The sequence below is a fragment of the Coffea eugenioides genome, chromosome 6 (assembly GCF_003713205.1).
Source record: "Coffea eugenioides isolate CCC68of chromosome 6, Ceug_1.0, whole genome shotgun sequence".
Lineage (NCBI taxonomy): Eukaryota > Viridiplantae > Streptophyta > Magnoliopsida > Gentianales > Rubiaceae > Coffea > Coffea eugenioides.
In genome coordinates, this window is record NC_040040.1 from 5,761,930 (window position 1) to 5,780,733 (window position 18,804).

The 18,804-nt window shown below is 33.3% G+C and overlaps 1 protein-coding gene across 2 annotated transcripts; it reads left to right on the forward strand.

The window, feature by feature from the left end:
* Positions 1–8,698: 8,698 nt before the first annotated feature.
* On the forward strand, positions 8,699–18,757 carry LOC113776405 (FAD synthase). 2 transcript variants are annotated; one of them, XM_027321551.1, is made up of 18 exons: positions 8,699–9,143; positions 9,292–9,415; positions 9,529–9,663; positions 11,648–11,693; positions 11,777–11,946; positions 12,173–12,290; positions 12,401–12,483; positions 13,371–13,430; positions 13,676–13,933; positions 14,857–14,953; positions 15,367–15,417; positions 15,797–15,877; positions 16,245–16,316; positions 16,676–16,738; positions 17,640–17,792; positions 17,934–17,991; positions 18,091–18,143; positions 18,239–18,757. In XM_027321551.1, the coding sequence occupies exons 3-18, from the start codon at positions 9,563–9,565 to the stop codon at positions 18,314–18,316; spliced, it is 1,542 nt and encodes a 513-aa protein (XP_027177352.1). In that variant the 5' UTR covers positions 8,699–9,143; positions 9,292–9,415; positions 9,529–9,562; the 3' UTR covers positions 18,317–18,757. The 2 variants fall into 2 exon arrangements, with proteins under 2 accessions (XP_027177352.1, XP_027177353.1); XM_027321552.1 differs by lacking the exon at positions 9,292–9,415.
* The last annotated feature ends 47 nt before the right edge of the window (positions 18,758–18,804 follow it).

Below are 18,804 nucleotides of genomic sequence, written 5' to 3' on the forward strand. Positions count from 1 at the left end.
TTTAGTATCTTACTTTAACCATCATATTGGAGTACAAGGAAAGCCTGGCTATATATGGGTATCAGATTAAAGAGGTAAAGCCATTAATTAGACCTAGTGCATAACCTGGTACACTGTCTCTTGTGGGTGGCCGTGAAATTTGATTGCTAACTTAGCAATGTGATAGTGCTACTCTTGTTCAAATTCCTTCTTCTTCCTAAAACTAAAAAAGGTGACAAGAATTGCTGCAAAAACAAACCTGCTATAAGTATAGTTCCTGATCAATAAATTAGAGGTCTATTGGCAACTACAGCGTTGATTGGACCCTGAAATTTGACGTTGAGGGTACCTCCCTTATTGGTTCTTTTGGCAGCCATGTCAATGTGTGTCAAACTTTCTTTTTCTTTAACTTTCAAACTTGAATGAATGTGTTAACTGATGGATTAATATGTTGTCTGATTTAATAATTAAAATTTTCATATTTGGATCCGAATATGACAAAATTGCACCATGCATGCTAGTCTTTTAAGTTTCCTCGTGTGGTTGCAAACATGTTACGAGAACCAAACTTTGTGCCTGCACCCAGAAACAAAAATTTTACTTAAAAGAAGTAACTGTATAAGCTCAATTATGAAATTAGCGGTTGCAATCAACTGTACAAAATGATAAAGAATTGTCCTTTAATCTCGTTTCTCCTGTAACTACTATATATATATATTAAAAAAAAATCATCCTTTACCACTTATGCAGATGTAGCTTTTGTTGATGGCATATATGAAATGCTTACCTGCCGAATGACGATACAATTATTTACAGTGTTAACGGATGATCACATTCTGATTCGTGAAGAGCCAAAAATGAATCATTGAAACCGAATACATCTGTGTGTGCATGTTTTTTGACAGTTAGATCTGATTAAAACTGTTGAAATCCAGAGAAAAATTTAAATTTGACAATAATAAAAGGGAAAATGATCTGTTTCATCCATCACATTTCGCAAAAATATTTTTTTCGTCCCTTACTTTTAAAATGAAGCAAATTCGTCCCTGACATTTAAAAATTAAAACTATTACATCCCTAAACCTAATTTTCAATCTGAATCAAACCATCCAATAACCCAGTAATAAATTTCGAAAATAGAATTGATAGATCATTCAGTCAACTTCATCATATTCACATGACATTTGTTAAACCAAAAAAATAAAAATTATAACATAAAAAGGCCATTCTTTGTCTTGGAATAGTAGAGTTTTTTTTTTTTGGTAAATCTTTTCATGCACCGTTAGTATATCCGCTTGCGAATCTAGATGTGTATCATAAATATAAAATTTGGTGTTTAAATTTAAATTAAAATTATATGGCGGTACATAAAACCGTCAGTGTATATAATGATAATGTAGAAAAGATTAATCTTTCTTTTTTATGTTATAATTTTTTATTTTTTTCTTTTAAGATTCATTAAATTTCACATGAATATCAAGTTGAGTTAACCAAGTGATCTACCAATTACACATCCAAAATTTGTAATTAGGTTGATTGGTGGTTTGATTCAGATTGAAATTTGGATTCAAGGATGTAATGATTTCAGTTTTTAAATGTTAATGACGAAATTGCTTCATTTTAAAAGTGAGGGACGAAAAGAATATTTTTGTGAAATGTGAAGGATGAAACCGATCATTTTTCCATAATAAGAAGAATTATGAATACGAGAAACTAGAAATGTCCCATATTTTAACCATACAAAATCTCTTCAAACCGAACAACATTTAAAAGACATTTGAACTGACATATTATTAATTATTTCTCAATAATCTGTGATGCCAGTAGTGTTTATATGCAGACAAACACTACCAGCAATCAATCATTCATATAAAATGGAAATGAATAACATGCCAACCAAAATCACAGTTGAACTGATAATAACAAGCCAACCGTAATTAATTAATTCATTGGTTTAGCATAAGCTGTAATCTGTAGCGAGACCCCGAATCAAACAATATATGGGTTTGTTTGGATAGGGTATTATTTGAAATAATTACTGTAAAGTACTTTTTATGATGTGATGTATGTGAGATAAAAAGATAATTTTTATGATGTGATGTATGTGAGATAAAAAGATAATTAGAAAGATAAAAAATTTTATTCGAAATTGTAATGATGATGTCAGCAAATATATTTGACCTCCAGACAAACTCAATGTATGTCGGCATCGGAAATTTCTCCGTCTCAATTTTCTCAGGATAGGCTAGGCTATGCTGCCTCTCCCTCTCGTACTCACCCTACGAAGACTCTTCAAAGACATTGGAAAAGGGTAAGGCGGGCCCATCTACCGACAAATCAAAAAGCCGGGAGCACGCATTAATAATGCACCTCCTCCCTGTAGCTTCCTGCTAAGTTAGTTTTTTTTTGTTTTTTTTTTTCAAAGCTTGGATGCTTGTGATGGCAGAGTATAATAAAACGCCATGGCGTCCAAATCTGCGAGGACTAGGAGAACACAACAGCCACTTCCATTTTCAAAGCATTTAATAATAGGGATAATTTTAGAAATCTCCCCTGAGGTTTTTGACATTTACACTAACCTCCCCTATAGTTTGAACAATTACACTGACCTCCCCTGAGGTTACTAATCCTTTACAAATTTAGTCCAAATGATTAAAATATTATTTGAGAGAGTGAAATTAAAATTTTGTACCTGATTTGTCCTTTGTACTACATGTCCAATGAATGACAAAGTATTATAAATTAATTAATAATTAATAAACTTTAAGGAGCGTAGTTTATAGGCAAATACGCATTACTTATTTAAAGTACCAACTCTTTACGAGTATTTTACTTTCAAATATTTACTTTATTACAAATATTTATTCTCAAATACAGATTTGTATTTACTCTCAAATATTTAATTTTCGTTAAATACAAAACCTACCAGTTTTTCTTCCATATAAATATTAATATAACACTTTTTCAATTTTAGTTATAAATATTTATGTATTTAACATAAATTAAATGATTCAGGATAAAATACTCATAAAGAGCTAATACTTTACTCATGTAATGGATGAAAATCATAAAAAATTAATACTTTATCGGCCATTTCTTTTTTAAAAAATATTTAATTTATATTAAATAGATAACCTACTGATTTTCTTTTTGCGAGAATATTACTGTAACACTTTTTAATTTTTAATTACAAATGTTAATATATTTATCAAAAATTAAATATTTGAAAATAAAATATGTGTAAAGAGTCGGTACTTTAAATAGGTTATGTATTTGCCTATAAACTATACTTTTTAAAGTAAGGAGTATAGTTTATTGATTTAAGTTAAGGAGTGTAGTTTATTGATTTAAGTAAGGAGTGTAGTTTATTGATTTAAGTAAAGAGTGTAGCTTATAGGCAAATACACATAACCTATTTAAAGTACCCGCTCTTTGCAGATATTTTATTTTCAAATATTTAATTTATGATAAATATATTAACGTTTGTAATTAAAAATTAAAAAGTGTTACAGTAATATTCTCGCAAAAAGAAAATTAGTACCTTATCTATTTGATATAAATTAAATATTTTTTAAAAAAAGAAATGGCCCATAAAGTATTAATTTTTTATGATTTTCACCCATTACATGAGTAAAGTATTAGCTCTTTATGAGTATTTTATCCTGAATCATTTAATTTATGCTAAATACATAAATATTTATAACTAAAATTGAAAAAGTGTTATATTAATATTTCTACGGAAGAAAAACTAGTAGGTTTTTTATTTAACGAAAATTAAATATTTGAGAGTAAATACAAATCTGCATTTGAGAATAAATATTTGTAATAAAGTAAATGTTTGAAAGTAAAATATCCGTAAAGAGTTGGTACTTTAAATAAGTAATACGTATTTGCTTATAAACTACGCTCCTTAAAATTTATTAATTATTAATTAATTTGTAATACTTTATCATTCATTGGACATGTAGCACAAATGGCAAATCAGGTACAAAATTCTAATTTCACTCTCTAAAACAATATTTTAATCATTTGGACTGAATTTGTAAAGGATTAGTAACCTCAGGGGAGGTCAGTGTAATTGTTCAAACCACAGGGGATATGAGTGTAAATGTCAGAAACCTCAGGGGAGGTTTTTGAAATTATCCCTTAATAATAATAAGGGATAATTTCAGAAACCTCTCCTGAGGTTTCTGACATTTACACTTACCTCCCCTGTAGTTTGAACAATTACACTGACCTCCCCTGAGGTTACTAATCCTTTACAAATTCAATCCAAATGATTAAAATATTATTTTAGAGAGTGAAATTAGAATTTTGTACCTGATTTGTCCTTTGTGCCACATGTCCAATAAATGGCAAAGTATTACAAATTAATTAACAATTAATAAACTTTAACGAGCGTAGTTTATAGGCAAATACGTATTGCCTATTTAAAGTACCAGCTCTTTACATGTATTTTACTTTCAAACATTTACTTTATCACAAATATTTATTCTCAAATACAGATTTGTATTTACTCTCAAATATTTAATTTTTGTTAAACACAAAACCTACCAGTTTTTCTTCTGTAGAAATATTAATATAACACTTTTGCAATTTTAGTTATAAATATTTATGTATTTAACATAAATTAAATGATTCAAGATATAATATCTATAAAGAGCCAATACTTTACTCATGTAATGGATGAAAGTCACAAAAAATTAATAGTTTATGAGGCCATTTATTTTTTAAAAAATATTTAATTTATATTAAATAGATAACCTACTGATTTTTTTTGCAAGAATATTACTTTAACACTTTTTAATTTTTAATTACAAATGTTAATATATTTATCATAAATTAAATATTTGAAAATAAAATATCTGTAAAGAGGCGATACTTTAAATAGGATATACGTATTTGCCTATAAACTACACTATTTAAAGTAAGGAGTGTAGTTTATTGATTTAAGTAAGGAGTGTAGTTTATAGGCAAATACGCATAACTTATTTAAAGTACCGGCTCTTTACAGGTATTTTATTTTTAAATATTTAATTTACAATAAATATATCAATATTTGTAATTAAAAATTAAAGGTGTTACAATAATATTCTTGTAAAAAGAAAATCGATAGGTTATCTATTTAATATAAATTAAAATTAAAAAAAGAAATGGCCTATAAAATGTTTATTTTTTATGGCTTTAATCCATTACATGAGTAAAGTATTAGCTCTTTATGAGTATTTTATTTTGAATCATTTAATTTATGTTAAATACATAAATATTTGTAACTGAAATTGAAAAAATGTTATATTAATATTTCTACGGAAGAAAAACTGGTAGGTTTTGTATTTAACAAAAATTAAATATTTGAGAGTAAATACAAATCTGTATTTGAGAATAAATATTTGTGATAAAGTAAATATTTGAAAATAAAATTCATGTAAAGAGCTGGTACTTTAAATAGACAATACGTATTTGTCTATAAACTACGCTCGTTAAAGTTTATTAATTGTTAATTAATTTGTAATACTTTGCCATTCATTGGACATGTGGCACAAAGGACAAATCAGATACAAAATTCTAATTTCACTCTCTAAAATAATATTTTAATCATTTGGACTGAATTTGTAAAGGATTAGTAACCTCAGGGGAGGTCAGTGTAATTGTTCAAACCACAGGGGAGATAAGTGTAAATGTCAGAAACCTTAGGGGAGGTTTCTGAAATTATCCCTAATAATAACTACGAAAAGAAGAAGATAGCCAGCGGGTCAGGGGTAAGGTTGTTTTTTACGGTCTCCTCATTTTTTCCTGAGCCAAATTCAATTGAGATTTTGGTGTCAACAGTAATTCTTTGGTGATCTCATTGTCAAAGGCCTAAGACCTGCCTTGGAAATAGAGTCGAACTTTTGTTCACCATTGTTTGGATAGGGTATTATTTGAAATATTATTTGGAATAATTACTGTAACACTTTTTGTGATGTGATGTATGTGAGATAAAAAGGTGATTGGAAATATAAAAAGGTGGGTTGGAAAATGTGTTTATGATGCAATCGAATATTGTTGGAATTCAGGGTGGTATCCAAGAAGTGTGTCACGAAACGGTAAAATTACATGCTTGTGCGAATTTTAACCCAACAAAAGAGGGAAAAAAAAAAGAATTGGGTAATAAAATTGTTTCTTAAAAATTTCTTTTCTAGAGGGAAAGAAGTGACCTTTCAAAAGCGGGGCGGAAAATGAGAGGATTTGAAGTTAAAATCTCTAATAATTTGGGACTCAACTTTAGCTAAGGTAATAAAATTGTTGGTGTTGCATGATTTCAATTATAAGTCCCAAATATTTTACACTTAGACCCTGATAACCCAGTTTATCATATAAATTTAATAAGTTGAAAGCTTAACATATTCAGACTGTTTAATAACGAAAAATTAAATATTTGAATTAATTAAATGATACTGAATTTCCTAAACAAAAGTTGTTGCCAAAATTAAGTGAATTTTCTATTCACTTATTATTGAATATGATATGAACTCAAATGTATTAGATTTAATATTTAATAATTTAATAACTTAATGAATTTAAATTTCAGATTTCAAATCTCAATTTTATCAAATCCACCCTTAGTTTAAAGGCTCAGTTACCTCCTCCCCCCGGCGACCTCCAATCAATGGTTTTATACTTTTATATTCACTTTGTCGAAAATGCTTTGTTGAGACTCGAAATCGGGCAGTGATCTGTTGGGTCTTCGGACGCCATGGATCCATAAATTGGGCTGAGTTATCACATTGCGCAATGGAGAAGGAACGACGGACTCTATTAACCCAAGCGTGGCCTCTGTCCAATTACCTCCAGATCTCCAAAGCAAAGGGAATAGTAGTCCGAATTTCTGGAAGTTTAATCGTAGGGACTCGCTTGCTCAGAGAGAAGGAGGGAAAAAAAAATGGAAACAAAAAGACAATAAATTCAGCGTCTTTCATTAGACAGGTGAATAGTAGCTGTCGGAATTGGATGTGAAATTACTCCTTGGGCCCCTACTTGACTCAAACAAATTTAGATGGGCTATTCAGCTTCACCAGCCCAATCAGTTGTTTTGTCCAAGGATGTTTGTTTTGAGAGCGCGGGCAAAGGAACGGGAAGGCCCATTGACATTGGATGTAAGATTCAGAGGAGAATTATTCGTTTAATTCCCCTCATTTTTTTAAAAAAAAAAATTGTAATTTCATGCATGAGATTTGCATTGGTGCCATGGTAGAAAATACGTGATAAAAAAATGTCACAAAACAATAGATCTAAAGTATATACAAATTTGAGAAAATAACATACATTACATTATGAATTTTCTAGTCGATTCTCCCAAGTGATAGTAATCTCTTTGATTATCGACTAAATCTAAATTTCAAATGCATGCTGCTCTCTCAAAATTTCCTTCTCTTTTCCCTTCGAACTCCTCTGATACTTACACACGTTGAAATTGGTGAATCACGTTCCCACACTTGCACTTTAATGTCACGGTAATTTTGGTACAGTTAATAAATTTATTTTCTCCCGCTAATCAATATGATCCTAGATTAAAATTGACATGGGAGAATAGGCATTTTGCTCAAAAAATGATGAAATTGTTGCTATAGTAATATGCTGAGTTCTGAAATTCTTTTTTGTTGAGATGGCACACATTATTCAATATCAAACTCCATGGAATCCGATGCTTGTAATGAAGTTCTCGCATTTCGTCTTGAAAGAAAATCTTAGTTCTGATGAATAAAATTCTAAAGGAACTTCGGCCTTTGTTTTTGACAAGGAAAAAAAGAAAAAAGAAAATCTTCCTTTTACCTAACTACCATGACCAATAATCTTCCAAAGCCAGAGGGACTCTAGTCACAGTCTTTATGCATTAATGATTGTTGAAGTTTCCATGACCAATTTATTCACCTAGAAAGAGGCTTCACATTCTTTTGCCTCATTGATGTTTCGTATACACACCTGTAAATATAATAGGTTGATGATCTATTAAAAATGTGTTCACATTTTCCTTTTTCCCTCATCACATGAAATTTACATTTTTTGGATACATGCCTTGCTGTAGCTGCATTGTAGTACTTAATAGCCATTCAATTCATCCAATCTTTTTACTAGTATAATACTGGTTATAATTAGAAGTTAGAACATGCAAAGGATCAGCGAAGACGGTCATTATCTAGTCATCTTGCAATTCTTGCTGCATTTCTGGTTGTTTCTTTGTTAGTCACAGTTCACGAGGTTGCACATTTTTTCCTTTTTTTTTTTATTGGCGCAAAGTTTGAACGAGTTCAATATCGACTATCATCATAAGTCAGGGTACGACGACATGACTTCAGGGATCGATCATAAGTTGCTTACATAAGTTTTTACAAATTATCTATCATTACATTAGCAACAATATTCAAACACGTGTTGATAGGTCGCACGTTTTCAAAGTGCTGAAAGATTGATCCTCAGTTATTACCATTAGAACAGTACTTTTGCCCTTTCTCCTTGTTTCCAGTTGGAATTGCTTTTGCATTCAAATGTGAGTAAGGTTTTGGGCTATAGAGCTTAATGGGCCAGCGTCAAATCACCAGATCTCAAGTACAAACTAGTATAAGCGGAGATCCAAGCGGAGTGGAATTTTTTTCTGTGATACAAAGATTTCAGCATCTACGGTCTAACTGGGCACTTTCCTTCTTGCGTCTAATAAACGCTAGGCACAGTGGGCGGGCGCAGCCGACCGAAGGAAGCAAGAAATCCTCAAATTTTGTTTTGGCTTTGAATTCAAAGCTGGGGACTGCTATCTCCTCTTTGTATTAGCATTGGGAGTTTGGGACTTGTTTTCTGCTACCATCCCATTGTTTGATGATTTGATAGAGAAAATACTAGTAGTGTTAAATGATAGTCATATATACTACTATAAAAGATATGCATAGATATACAACCTGTGGTAGTACTTAGAAAAGCACAAAAAAGAGCGCACCTTTTTTTTGTATTCTCATTTGTCCACCCCAAAATATTTGTATTTTCCCAGAAAGAACAAAATTCAATTTATCATTCATCGGCAAGAAGTTCTAACGTTTCCGGGAAACAAAAAACTCATCCGAAAGAACTACGTCGTAGCCGCCTTTTACTTGGGAGCCCTGCGGCCTCTCTGTTCTCGAGCTCTTCAATATCAGGTGATTTCCTGGGTTCAATCCTTCCATGCTACTGACTTTTCTTGAAATTGCATTTTGAGCCATTTTCTTCTTCGATGTTTCCAATTTGTCTTCATCTTCACGTGTGCTGGTTCTTCTTTTTCCTATCTTATTTTTTTCTTATTGACAGAGGTTCACGAATGTGCTGCGGTGTGTATAATACAACGGTTTTCTTGAATTATTGGAAGCCCTTTTGCATGTCATCAATTAACATCTGAATTCTTGATTTTTAGGCAGACCCTTTAAATTGTTGGGTAATCCCTTTTGTTTTTCTAAGTAGAATTTTATGCATATATGTTGCAAGTGGTTTTCTACACTTGTTAAAACATTATCTGATGAGCTTTGATTGATTGTTTCTTTCTTACAGAAGGGTTAAATACGAGAATATATAGGGAAACAAAATGGAGATCGATATAGCAGTCAGAGAAAGTGATGATCGAAGATTGAAGACCAAGTACAAAAACGCCATCTATGTCATCCAAAGAGCTTTTGCTCTCTATTCGTAAGCTCCATTTCTCTCTTTCTAGACTCAAGTATCCTCACACTTTTTTTCCTTTTCGGTTTACACATGCTCATATGTCGTCACATGAGGTTGTTTGTCACTTAGAGTCTTTCTTGAATCACATCCTTTATTGCCTTATTTCTTATGCTTTATAATGACATTTTTGGTTTTCTTAATGTGTTCTACACTGACAATGAATACATGTATGTCCTCTTTACACTTAACTTTTTTTTTTTAACTGTTTCTTCCTCTGAGTAAACAGTTATTTTAGCTGTCATTGTATTCTTAATGAACTACTCGATGAATTTTATCAAAAATGATTAATGAAGATTTTCTGCACATTAATCTGATTTTAAATGCGTGCATGCCAACTCAATGACAGCTAGTATTCTGACGTGTGGTTGCCTTAGGATTTCTTAACCTTTTTAAGTGATTGACAATTGTCTTATTGTTTTATCCTTGAGAGTGTGCAATTTAAAACATGCGATTTCAGGTTGTATTGTTTGTAAGACCGGTTTTTTTGTTGTCTCAACTTTTTTGCAAAAATTGAAGGTGGAAATTTCTTTATCTAATTTTACCTCGCCAGCCTGTGTTCTTTCTGTCATTGGAGGTGAAACTCATGGAATGTAGACTGGCAAAATTACCCAACATCTCAAGTTGATCGCTAGCTGACCTTACTTGATGCTAATCTCCTGTTCCTCACTCTCTTCAAAATTTAAAATTACTTCCATGTGTCATCCCGATATTATGGAAGGTGTAAAATTCAATCGCAGCCGTTCATTCCTCTTATGGGGTGGTCACACTTTGACAATGGATATCACACTTGTTATAGAGAAAGTCACTATAATTTTTTTTCCAAAGAATTTTCAGCTATCTACATATTTTTTACCCTGTGACTTGCATTTAATATTCCTAATAAACAGACAAACTCTATCCTGATAAAAGGCTTTACCACATACACCTGGAAGTTATTCTTTCTATCTGCAGTAATGGTCAAATTTAGAAAACAGTATCTATCTTGGGTGCTAAAGAGTATATTTGTCTTCCACAGTTCGTGGTGCCGCAGTTACAGTCTGAGGTATCTTCACTCCATGTAGCACAGTAGTGATATATTATTTGTGTCTTGTCCCAACTATATCTTATATATGCAGTAGCAAAAAAGTTGAGAGACCCCCCTCAACTATCTTCTACTGCATAATTTTGATAAAAGAAAACTTCAATAGCCAGAAGTTTTGGTGCATGAGGAAAATGAGTTTCTCCAGAATAAAGAGAGCATGCAAAGAATTTTATTTTTGTTTCTTTTACCCTGTCTATTAGCTCTTCTCCATATAAGATCTGATCCAACTTTTACTACCGAGAGCTGAGATGCAGGTTTAGTTGTTTTGAGTTCTCTTAATTCGAGATGATGAATAAGGTTAACACTTACTGCCTTCTACAATTAAGTGGAACATTTTATTGTTGGTGTCTTTGCTATTGAATGAAGCACCATTGAAGCACCATTGACCATGGATTGGTAGTACATACATGCACTTTTTTCTGTGAAATGCGGTTATTGAACACTGAAGTATAAGTGGTTGAATTAATTTCTTCCTGGGACCTTCTCCAATTGATAACAATTAAGAAAGAAATGGAAGATAGTTGTTAAAGGATGGAAGTTGGAAATTTTTAATGGAATTACTCAGGGAAAATGCGTTTTGTGCTACAGGAAGGAAATTAATTGTAAAACAGTTATCATTGTTCTAATTTAATGTGTTTTATTGTTTGCTAGTGTTCCTCTTTATTCATTCTTATTAACTAACTAAAATCAAATATGGAATTGGCCACATATACTTGCATATCATGATAGTTTAATCTGTGTGGGTTGTAAGGAACTGCACATGGTTAAATGTTTACTAGAATTTTCTTGACCAGAATGCACATGATTCTGATTTTTTTGCCTTCAGATTAAAAAAATACTAAGCACTGACATTAATTTCCTGAACAGTGTTGATGAGGTTGCCTTCAGCTTCAATGGAGGGAAAGATTCAACTGTGAGTATCTAATATGTTCATCTTTCCTGTTTGAGCTCTCCATACTGTTAAAACTGGGCATATGATGGACTTGCTTTGTGTAGGTGTTGTTACACCTTCTTAGGGCAGGATATTATTTACATAAAGCAGAAAAAATTGGTTGCAATGGGGACCTTATGGATGGTGAAATTGCATATCCAATTCGAACCATATATTTTGAGAGTGCATCTGCATTCCCTGAGATCAACTCATTCACCTATGAAACTGCAAAAAGGTCTGGGATAAAGCTTTTCCCTTTCCATTTTATCTTTTTTCCTTTCTTTGTACATACTGCTGTTCTTGATTTTTCTTTTAAGGAGCATAGTATGAAGTTACCAAAATTGAGATACAGAATAACCTAGCTGATATGTTTATTGGTGTTGGTTGTGCACATTTTGCTTTTTGTTATGTTAATATTGAAGGGGAATTTTATATATTTTTTTCTGTTTCTCTCTATGCAGCTATGGCTTGCAAATGGAAATTATTCGCCTTGATTTCAAGGCTGGTTTGGAGGCGCTCCTAAAGGCAAAACCAATCAGAGCTATTTTCCTTGGTGTCCGAATCGGTGATCCCACAGCGGTATTCCGATGCCTTTCGAGTTTTTCTCTGACACCTAATACTTATTGGAAATTTGAAAAGAATTTAGTTCAAGGTTGATAGCTACATGCATATATACGGTTTTCTTGCAGGTAGGCCAGGAACAGTTCTCTCCTAGTTCACCTGGGTGGCCTCCTTTCATGAGAGTGAATCCAATTTTGGATTGGTCTTACAGGTTTGTTCAAGCATGTTAAATTCTGGACTTTTGTGTGATAAGCCGCTAATTTGTTCATGCAATTGAAGTGGTGCTGTTCAGATGTTGTTGCATCGCTTAAAGTTGCTTATATTCTTTTTGATAATTGCAACATAATGTCAGAGTGAAGAAATGTACTATATGAACCTTAAAAATGACTTATATCGATGCATGCTGCATAAAATAGTGATTTGGTATATCCATTACGAGGAACCAATTTGAAACAATGTTCTATTTTTGCAAGATTTTGAAGTGCATATTTTTTGTGGGTTTGGTATTTCCTTCTCCGTGGAGATAGATATGGTCTTTTCAATCTCTCAAGCCATTTAACCTTTTCTTCGAGTGTAACTTCATATATTTGATTCCTACTTTCCATGATCGAGATACAATTGAAAGTATACTGTTAACACTTATTTTTACTTATTGCAAATTTATGGGTGTCAAGTTTCAACTGTCTGTTAAATGATTACCATGAAAAACATCTTTGATACCAAGATCCAGAGTGTATGCTTATGATTTCTGCTAAAGTTGCTGCAGAAACTCCTCTCAGGTGATCTGGATTCTTTTTAGTTGTCTTTTAGGGATTTATCATTGTTGTTGCCGTTGATTGCCTACTTCTTGGCACTCCCTTTATGTTCACCACCTTTTAGCTGTCTTTGACAATTAAAGCTTAGAAGAAATAACTGCTAGTTTCTCTCTTTCTATAAGCAAAAGAAGTGAGTCTAGTGCATTTGACAATTTTATTGCAAAAGCTACTTAATGAATGTGTAAACTTTATTAATTTTTACTCTGTGCTTTCTCTGGATATGATGATGCTCAGAACTTTTTTCTTCTATTTACATACAAGGTTGACTTGTGTTATTTGGCAGAGATGTATGGTCATTCCTTTTGACTTGCAAGGTTCGCTACTGCAGCCTTTACGATGAAGGGTAACTCTTCACCTTTGTAGCTTGAGAATGTGTTGAAGATTTGTTATAATGTATGGTGCTTGGGATATATATTTCTTGATCCAGTTTTGTACGAAACCTTACTTTCCCACTTTAATAGCCCAGAACACTTTCTATTGGTTCTTTTGTGATGTAACAAATCTCTATGAGATGATTCTTTCCAGCATGTTCAGTTATATTTTATTTTACTTATTCTTAGCTAACTTATAACTTCCATGCAACTGCAGCTATACTTCAATTGGGAGTGTTCATGACACAGTTCCAAATGGTTTATTGTGCATTAGAGACTCCAGCAACCCTGAAGGGAAATTCAGACCTGCGTATCTTCTTGCTGATGGAAGACTGGAAAGAGCAGGGAGGGTAAAGAAGAACTCTTCCCCACCTTGTGGGCAACTGGCTTCTGTTAGTAATGGTTTGAAAAGTAGAGATTTGAGCTGGCACAGCATGCTCACAGCCTCAATAATTGCTGTTGGTGATGAGATTCTGTAAGTTTGTTGTGGCTGCTGTATTTATTCCAGATAATGTTGTCATTAGCATTTAGGCCTTGTTCTTGTTTGCTTTACATTTTGCACAAGCTGATCAGAATCAGCAAAAGCTACTCTTTGGTAGATTATTGATTTTAGCATTTTTTTACTATTAAAAAAATCTATAATCTAAGTGCAAAAGTTAACGAGAAAAAAGAAAAAAAAAATCTAAAATCAGAATCTTTAATCAGCTAAAATATCAACCAAGAACAAGGCCTTACTAATAGATGGCTTTTAATAGAAACCATTGCAATTTGTCACTTCTGGACCCTCGTATTCTATGTCCTGAACTTCCTTTATCTGTGTGTTTGTTGTATCTTATGTTTCTCTATTAAATTTTTTTCTTTGCCTATGTTGTAGCTGTCCTTGAACACTTCATGCTCATGAGATGATATTCTGTCAATATTTCAGTATTATGAATCTAACTATCTCTGCAGGAACCTGTTTCTTCACTATCATTTATTTTTACATTCATAACCTGATTTTGTACCGACGTACTTGTATAAAATAAAGGATGTTGCAAGCAATCTTACCATTTCACACGGAAATATGAATGGTTGCATGGAGTTTGGCTTTTCATCTCCAAAAATAGGATTTTGTTTTCTAGTACATTTTTTGTAGAGCACAGTGCTGTTTGAATTGTGAACTTATACCTTCTTTAAGGATCTGTTTGGGGATTGCAGCTGTTTTGTTTGCTGGTTCTTAGAGATAGTGAAGTGCCTTCTGGTTTTGTAAGATGTATAGCACACTTTCATTAAACATTTGTTTGAAATTGATAGTTATGTTTGTTAGTACTGTGTTTCTGTCTGACTATGAAACATAAAGTTTCTTCTGCATGTAATTACTTGTTAATCTCATATTTCTATGTTAATTCCATAGCTCAGATTTGGCACTGTTGAGGACAAGTTGGGATCTTCTCTATGCGGAAGGCTTCATTCTATAGGTTGGACAGTCTCACAGCTTGCTGTAACTCGAAATGATGTAAGTTATGACTGAAGCTGACTTCCGATATTTGTGGTACAAGAGAGGTGAAAACTTAATGCTGTAAAGGCTGCTATGCCTTAATTGTTTACTTCAGTTTAGTCAGCACAAAGAGCATGAATCTATTTTTGGATTCAAGCCTGTTCCTAGTTGCTTATATGTATCTTATTTAAATTTGTTTTTGACATGGGGGGGAATGTGGAGGGATTAGGGAAGGGGAGGGGGAGGAAAGGCTGCTGAACATGGTCTCTTGATGATGTCCAGGTGGAGCACCTCTGCCCATCTGAAGTTGCATTGTTCAGCTGTCAATTAATGTAAATGGGTTTTGCTTGCTTCTAGCTTTTGCCAACCTGCCTGCTATTTCCTCTGGCATGCTTTTGTTCAGATTCCTTATCGTATTCTTTTAAATCCAGATAGATTCTGTAGCTGATGAAGTCGTGAAACGGAAATCTACAAATGACATGGTAAATATTTGCAATCATTAATTTAGATTCTCTGCTTGTTACTTCTCTAGTAAGTGCAAAGAGTACGAACCTCTTCTGCATTCAAGCCTGTTTCCTGTTGCTTGGTGTCTTATTTTACTTTTGTTTCGACATGAAGTCTTCATTTATTTATTTTTTGTATTTTTATTTATATTGGGTTGAATTCCATGAATAAGAGGAGCAAAGTTACACAAAGCAAACAGAGGGAGGGAGTGAGATCTACTAATTCATGCACATTGGGCCTTACACTTTGTTACTATACCGAGTGAGAGCCTATAGTAATCAACTAATCATGGGGTGTTGATGGGTCATGCCTAACCTTTAGTTTCTCATTGCATGTTGTTGCCACTGGTTATTTCAGGTGTTCATATATGGAGGTATAGGTCCATTGCACTCAGATGTCACTTTAGCAGGAGTTGCAAAAGCATTTGGTGTTCGTACTGTGAGTTCTTGTCTCACTCTAATAATTATGGGTCTCTTGGCATTCTCAGCCTAATGAAAGCTTATCCAGCTCCACCTTTGATTATTTAAAAGTAATGTGGAGTCATACTTTCTATCAAGGGTCATTTCGCTTGTGTGATTCAGCCTGTTAATAACTAGGCCAAAGTTCAAAGATTCTGGATGATGTCAATTCTACTTAGTCCCATCTCTATAGCAGCCTTATTCACTTATACTGATATGGATTTTTTATAAAATGAGTAACTTCGTGATCTTTGCAGAGTTAGTGATAAAACGCTGTTCCTTTATTGCTGTTTGTTTTCTTAGCAGTTTGATACCACTGATTGTTTTTGCCTATGTTGTTAAATCAGGCTCCAGATGAAGAGTTTGAAGAGTATTTAAGGCATCTTATTGGTGAAAAATGCACCGGGGACAGAAATGAGGTAATGCTGTTACAAACATTGATGGGTGCAAGTATCCATTTCTTACTATAATTTTTTCTTTGAAGTATAGAAAGCCAATCTATGCTTGTGCTTGATTAACATGATAAGTTTTTTTTTTTTTAAAGAGGATCAAGATAAGGATTTATTATCTGTATAGACTGTAATTAAAATGTATATGGACAAGAATAAAAGAACATTTGGGGTCAACTAAAAACACTAGGGCAAACGTACGTTACAGGTACCAATAGTTCATCAAATATTAATTAAAAATTTTAATGGCAAGGTCCTTGGATACTCCTATTTGAAGCATACTTCTTTGGTATCTGATCTTGTTTATAACCTCTTCATTTTGGATACAGATGGCTCAACTGCCTGAGGGTATCACAGAATTACTGCATCATGAACAGCTGCCTGTGCCTTTGGTACGTGTATATGGTTGAGGATGCAATAATTTGGTTATTTGATTTCAGTGCAAGCTGGATGATGCCATTCCTTGTTGATATCCATAAGCTGCTGAAAGCTATTACACTCTTTCTAGGCAAGGTTTTTTTTACGTTGATAATCATATTATACATGTAAATGGAAAATCATGTAAGAGTATGATGGATGACTTCTGGTATAACCCTTCTGTTCATCGCACTTGTGAACTTGGCACTCTGAAGTCCAGCATGTGATGAGTTTGCCTACTAATGCTTATATTGTGGTATTAATCTGACTCAATTGATGGTAACCCTTATATGTTAAGCATCACAATATTGTCACAGTGTTGTATTTAGGGGATAAGCGTCACAAACATAGCATTATTAGCAATTTTGAAGAGCATGACAACTCGAAGTTTTCTGTCTCTCTCTTTTCACAAAAAACACAATTGCTGTCCAGTACTTATCCATGTTTGTAAATGCCTCAGCGATCTGAACTGGACTCAGTTTCGTGTAGTCTAAACATACTGTTGATTGTAAGACAGAAATGCCTTATAAACAAGTCTATTGCATTCAATAAGATGCACCTATTTTAACATGTCGAACCATTGTAATAGGGTCAGTGTTGGGTATGTTCTGCTTCACAGTCTCATCGATTATGAATTGTCAATATCCCATGATTTCTGAAGACAGATGTTTACCACTCTCAATGCTATTATCCGTCTTGTCCCTTTTCTCAATGTGCATGTGCCTTTTACTGTGTTCTTTATTATTTTTTTCCTGTCAATTTTGTATACTACTAGATAGCAGATACATAGCTTTTACATTTCCTTTTGACCAGTTTGTTATACTAATGTGCTAACTAGTACAGTAACTTGTGCTTGCTTTTTGGTTTGGTTGTTAGATCAAGTGCCACAATGTGATAATCCTATCTGCAACAAATGTTGCCGAGCTGGATCTCCAGTGGGACTGTCTACTTGATTTATCAAGTTCTAATGGGCTTCTTGTGCTGATGGAACCATTGCAATCAAAAAGATTGTGCACCAATTCCTCAGATGTAAGTGTTCTGCGTTATTCATGAGTTTTGGAACCAGAATTAGATGACAATTTACTGGAGGGTGTGTATCTCGCTATATTATTTTGGAATAGTTTAAGCAAATTAATGGAATATAGTGTTTCGCGTCTCATGGGGTTGCAGGTGGAAGCTGCTCAACCTTTGTCAAAACTGTGTCTGGAATTTCCAGATCTTCACATTGGTAGGAGTTGAGAGTTTTTGAATTATGGTTTTATCTGGTTTACAAACAATTTTTAGTTTTTTTTTTTTTTGTTAATCTGCTTTGCTTGGTTAAAAAAAGGGGCTTATCGGGCATCAAGAAATGGGCCACTCATAATTACTTTCCAAGGAAAGGTAAGCAATGGTTTTCTACGGATGTCAAATCTTTTGTTGACTATAGTGAGATCTAACTTACAATTTAAAACAAACCCTTTGGCTATTGATGCCAGGATCAAGGGAGAATAGCAGCAGCAACTGCTGCTTTGAGCGAGAAGTTGCATACAGGACAATTCTCTGAGGTCGACTGACTGCTGAAACAGAAGAGTTACTCCTCTGGTGTTATCAAATGCCAAGAGATACATTAAGGAGCACTTTGGTATCTGCGACTGCAAGTTTTCTCCAGTCAAGTGGCTGAAAGTCACACACTGCAAGACATAAAGAAAACTAAGAAAGTGCCGCCAGAAGAGGAAATGAACGCAGAGTAGGGGTTGGCGTGAAATAGCTGTGGCGCAACCATAGTGCTCAAGTTGAAATTTTTTTTTTTTTTTTTTTTGGCTTTTGGGTAGAAAGTGAAGGTAAGATCTCATTGATTTGTCATAACATTCTGGGGCCTAGCGACTATTGCCACATGACAAACTATATTAACCTGCAATCTCGATGTTCAATATGTTGCATTCAACCTATGAAGGCACAGAAATGTTTAATTTTTCCCATTAGTTCAAAAAGAAAGCAATCCTTTACATTGACAAGGTACTGGCGCCCAATTTTCTGTGTTTGGCATCAACCAATTAGGGCT

Excerpts from the sequence above, each read along its gene's own strand:
- LOC113776405 (XM_027321551.1), top strand. The coding sequence starts at position 9,563 with ATGGAGATCGATATAGCAGTCAGAGAAAGTGATGATCGAAGATTGAAG. Across the intron at positions 11,694-11,776 it reads ATGGAGGGAAAGATTCAACT|GTGTTGTTACACCTTCTTAG; the intron begins GTGAGTATCTAA and ends TGCTTTGTGTAG. Across the intron at positions 15,878-16,244 it reads AAGCATTTGGTGTTCGTACT|GCTCCAGATGAAGAGTTTGA; the intron begins GTGAGTTCTTGT and ends TTGTTAAATCAG.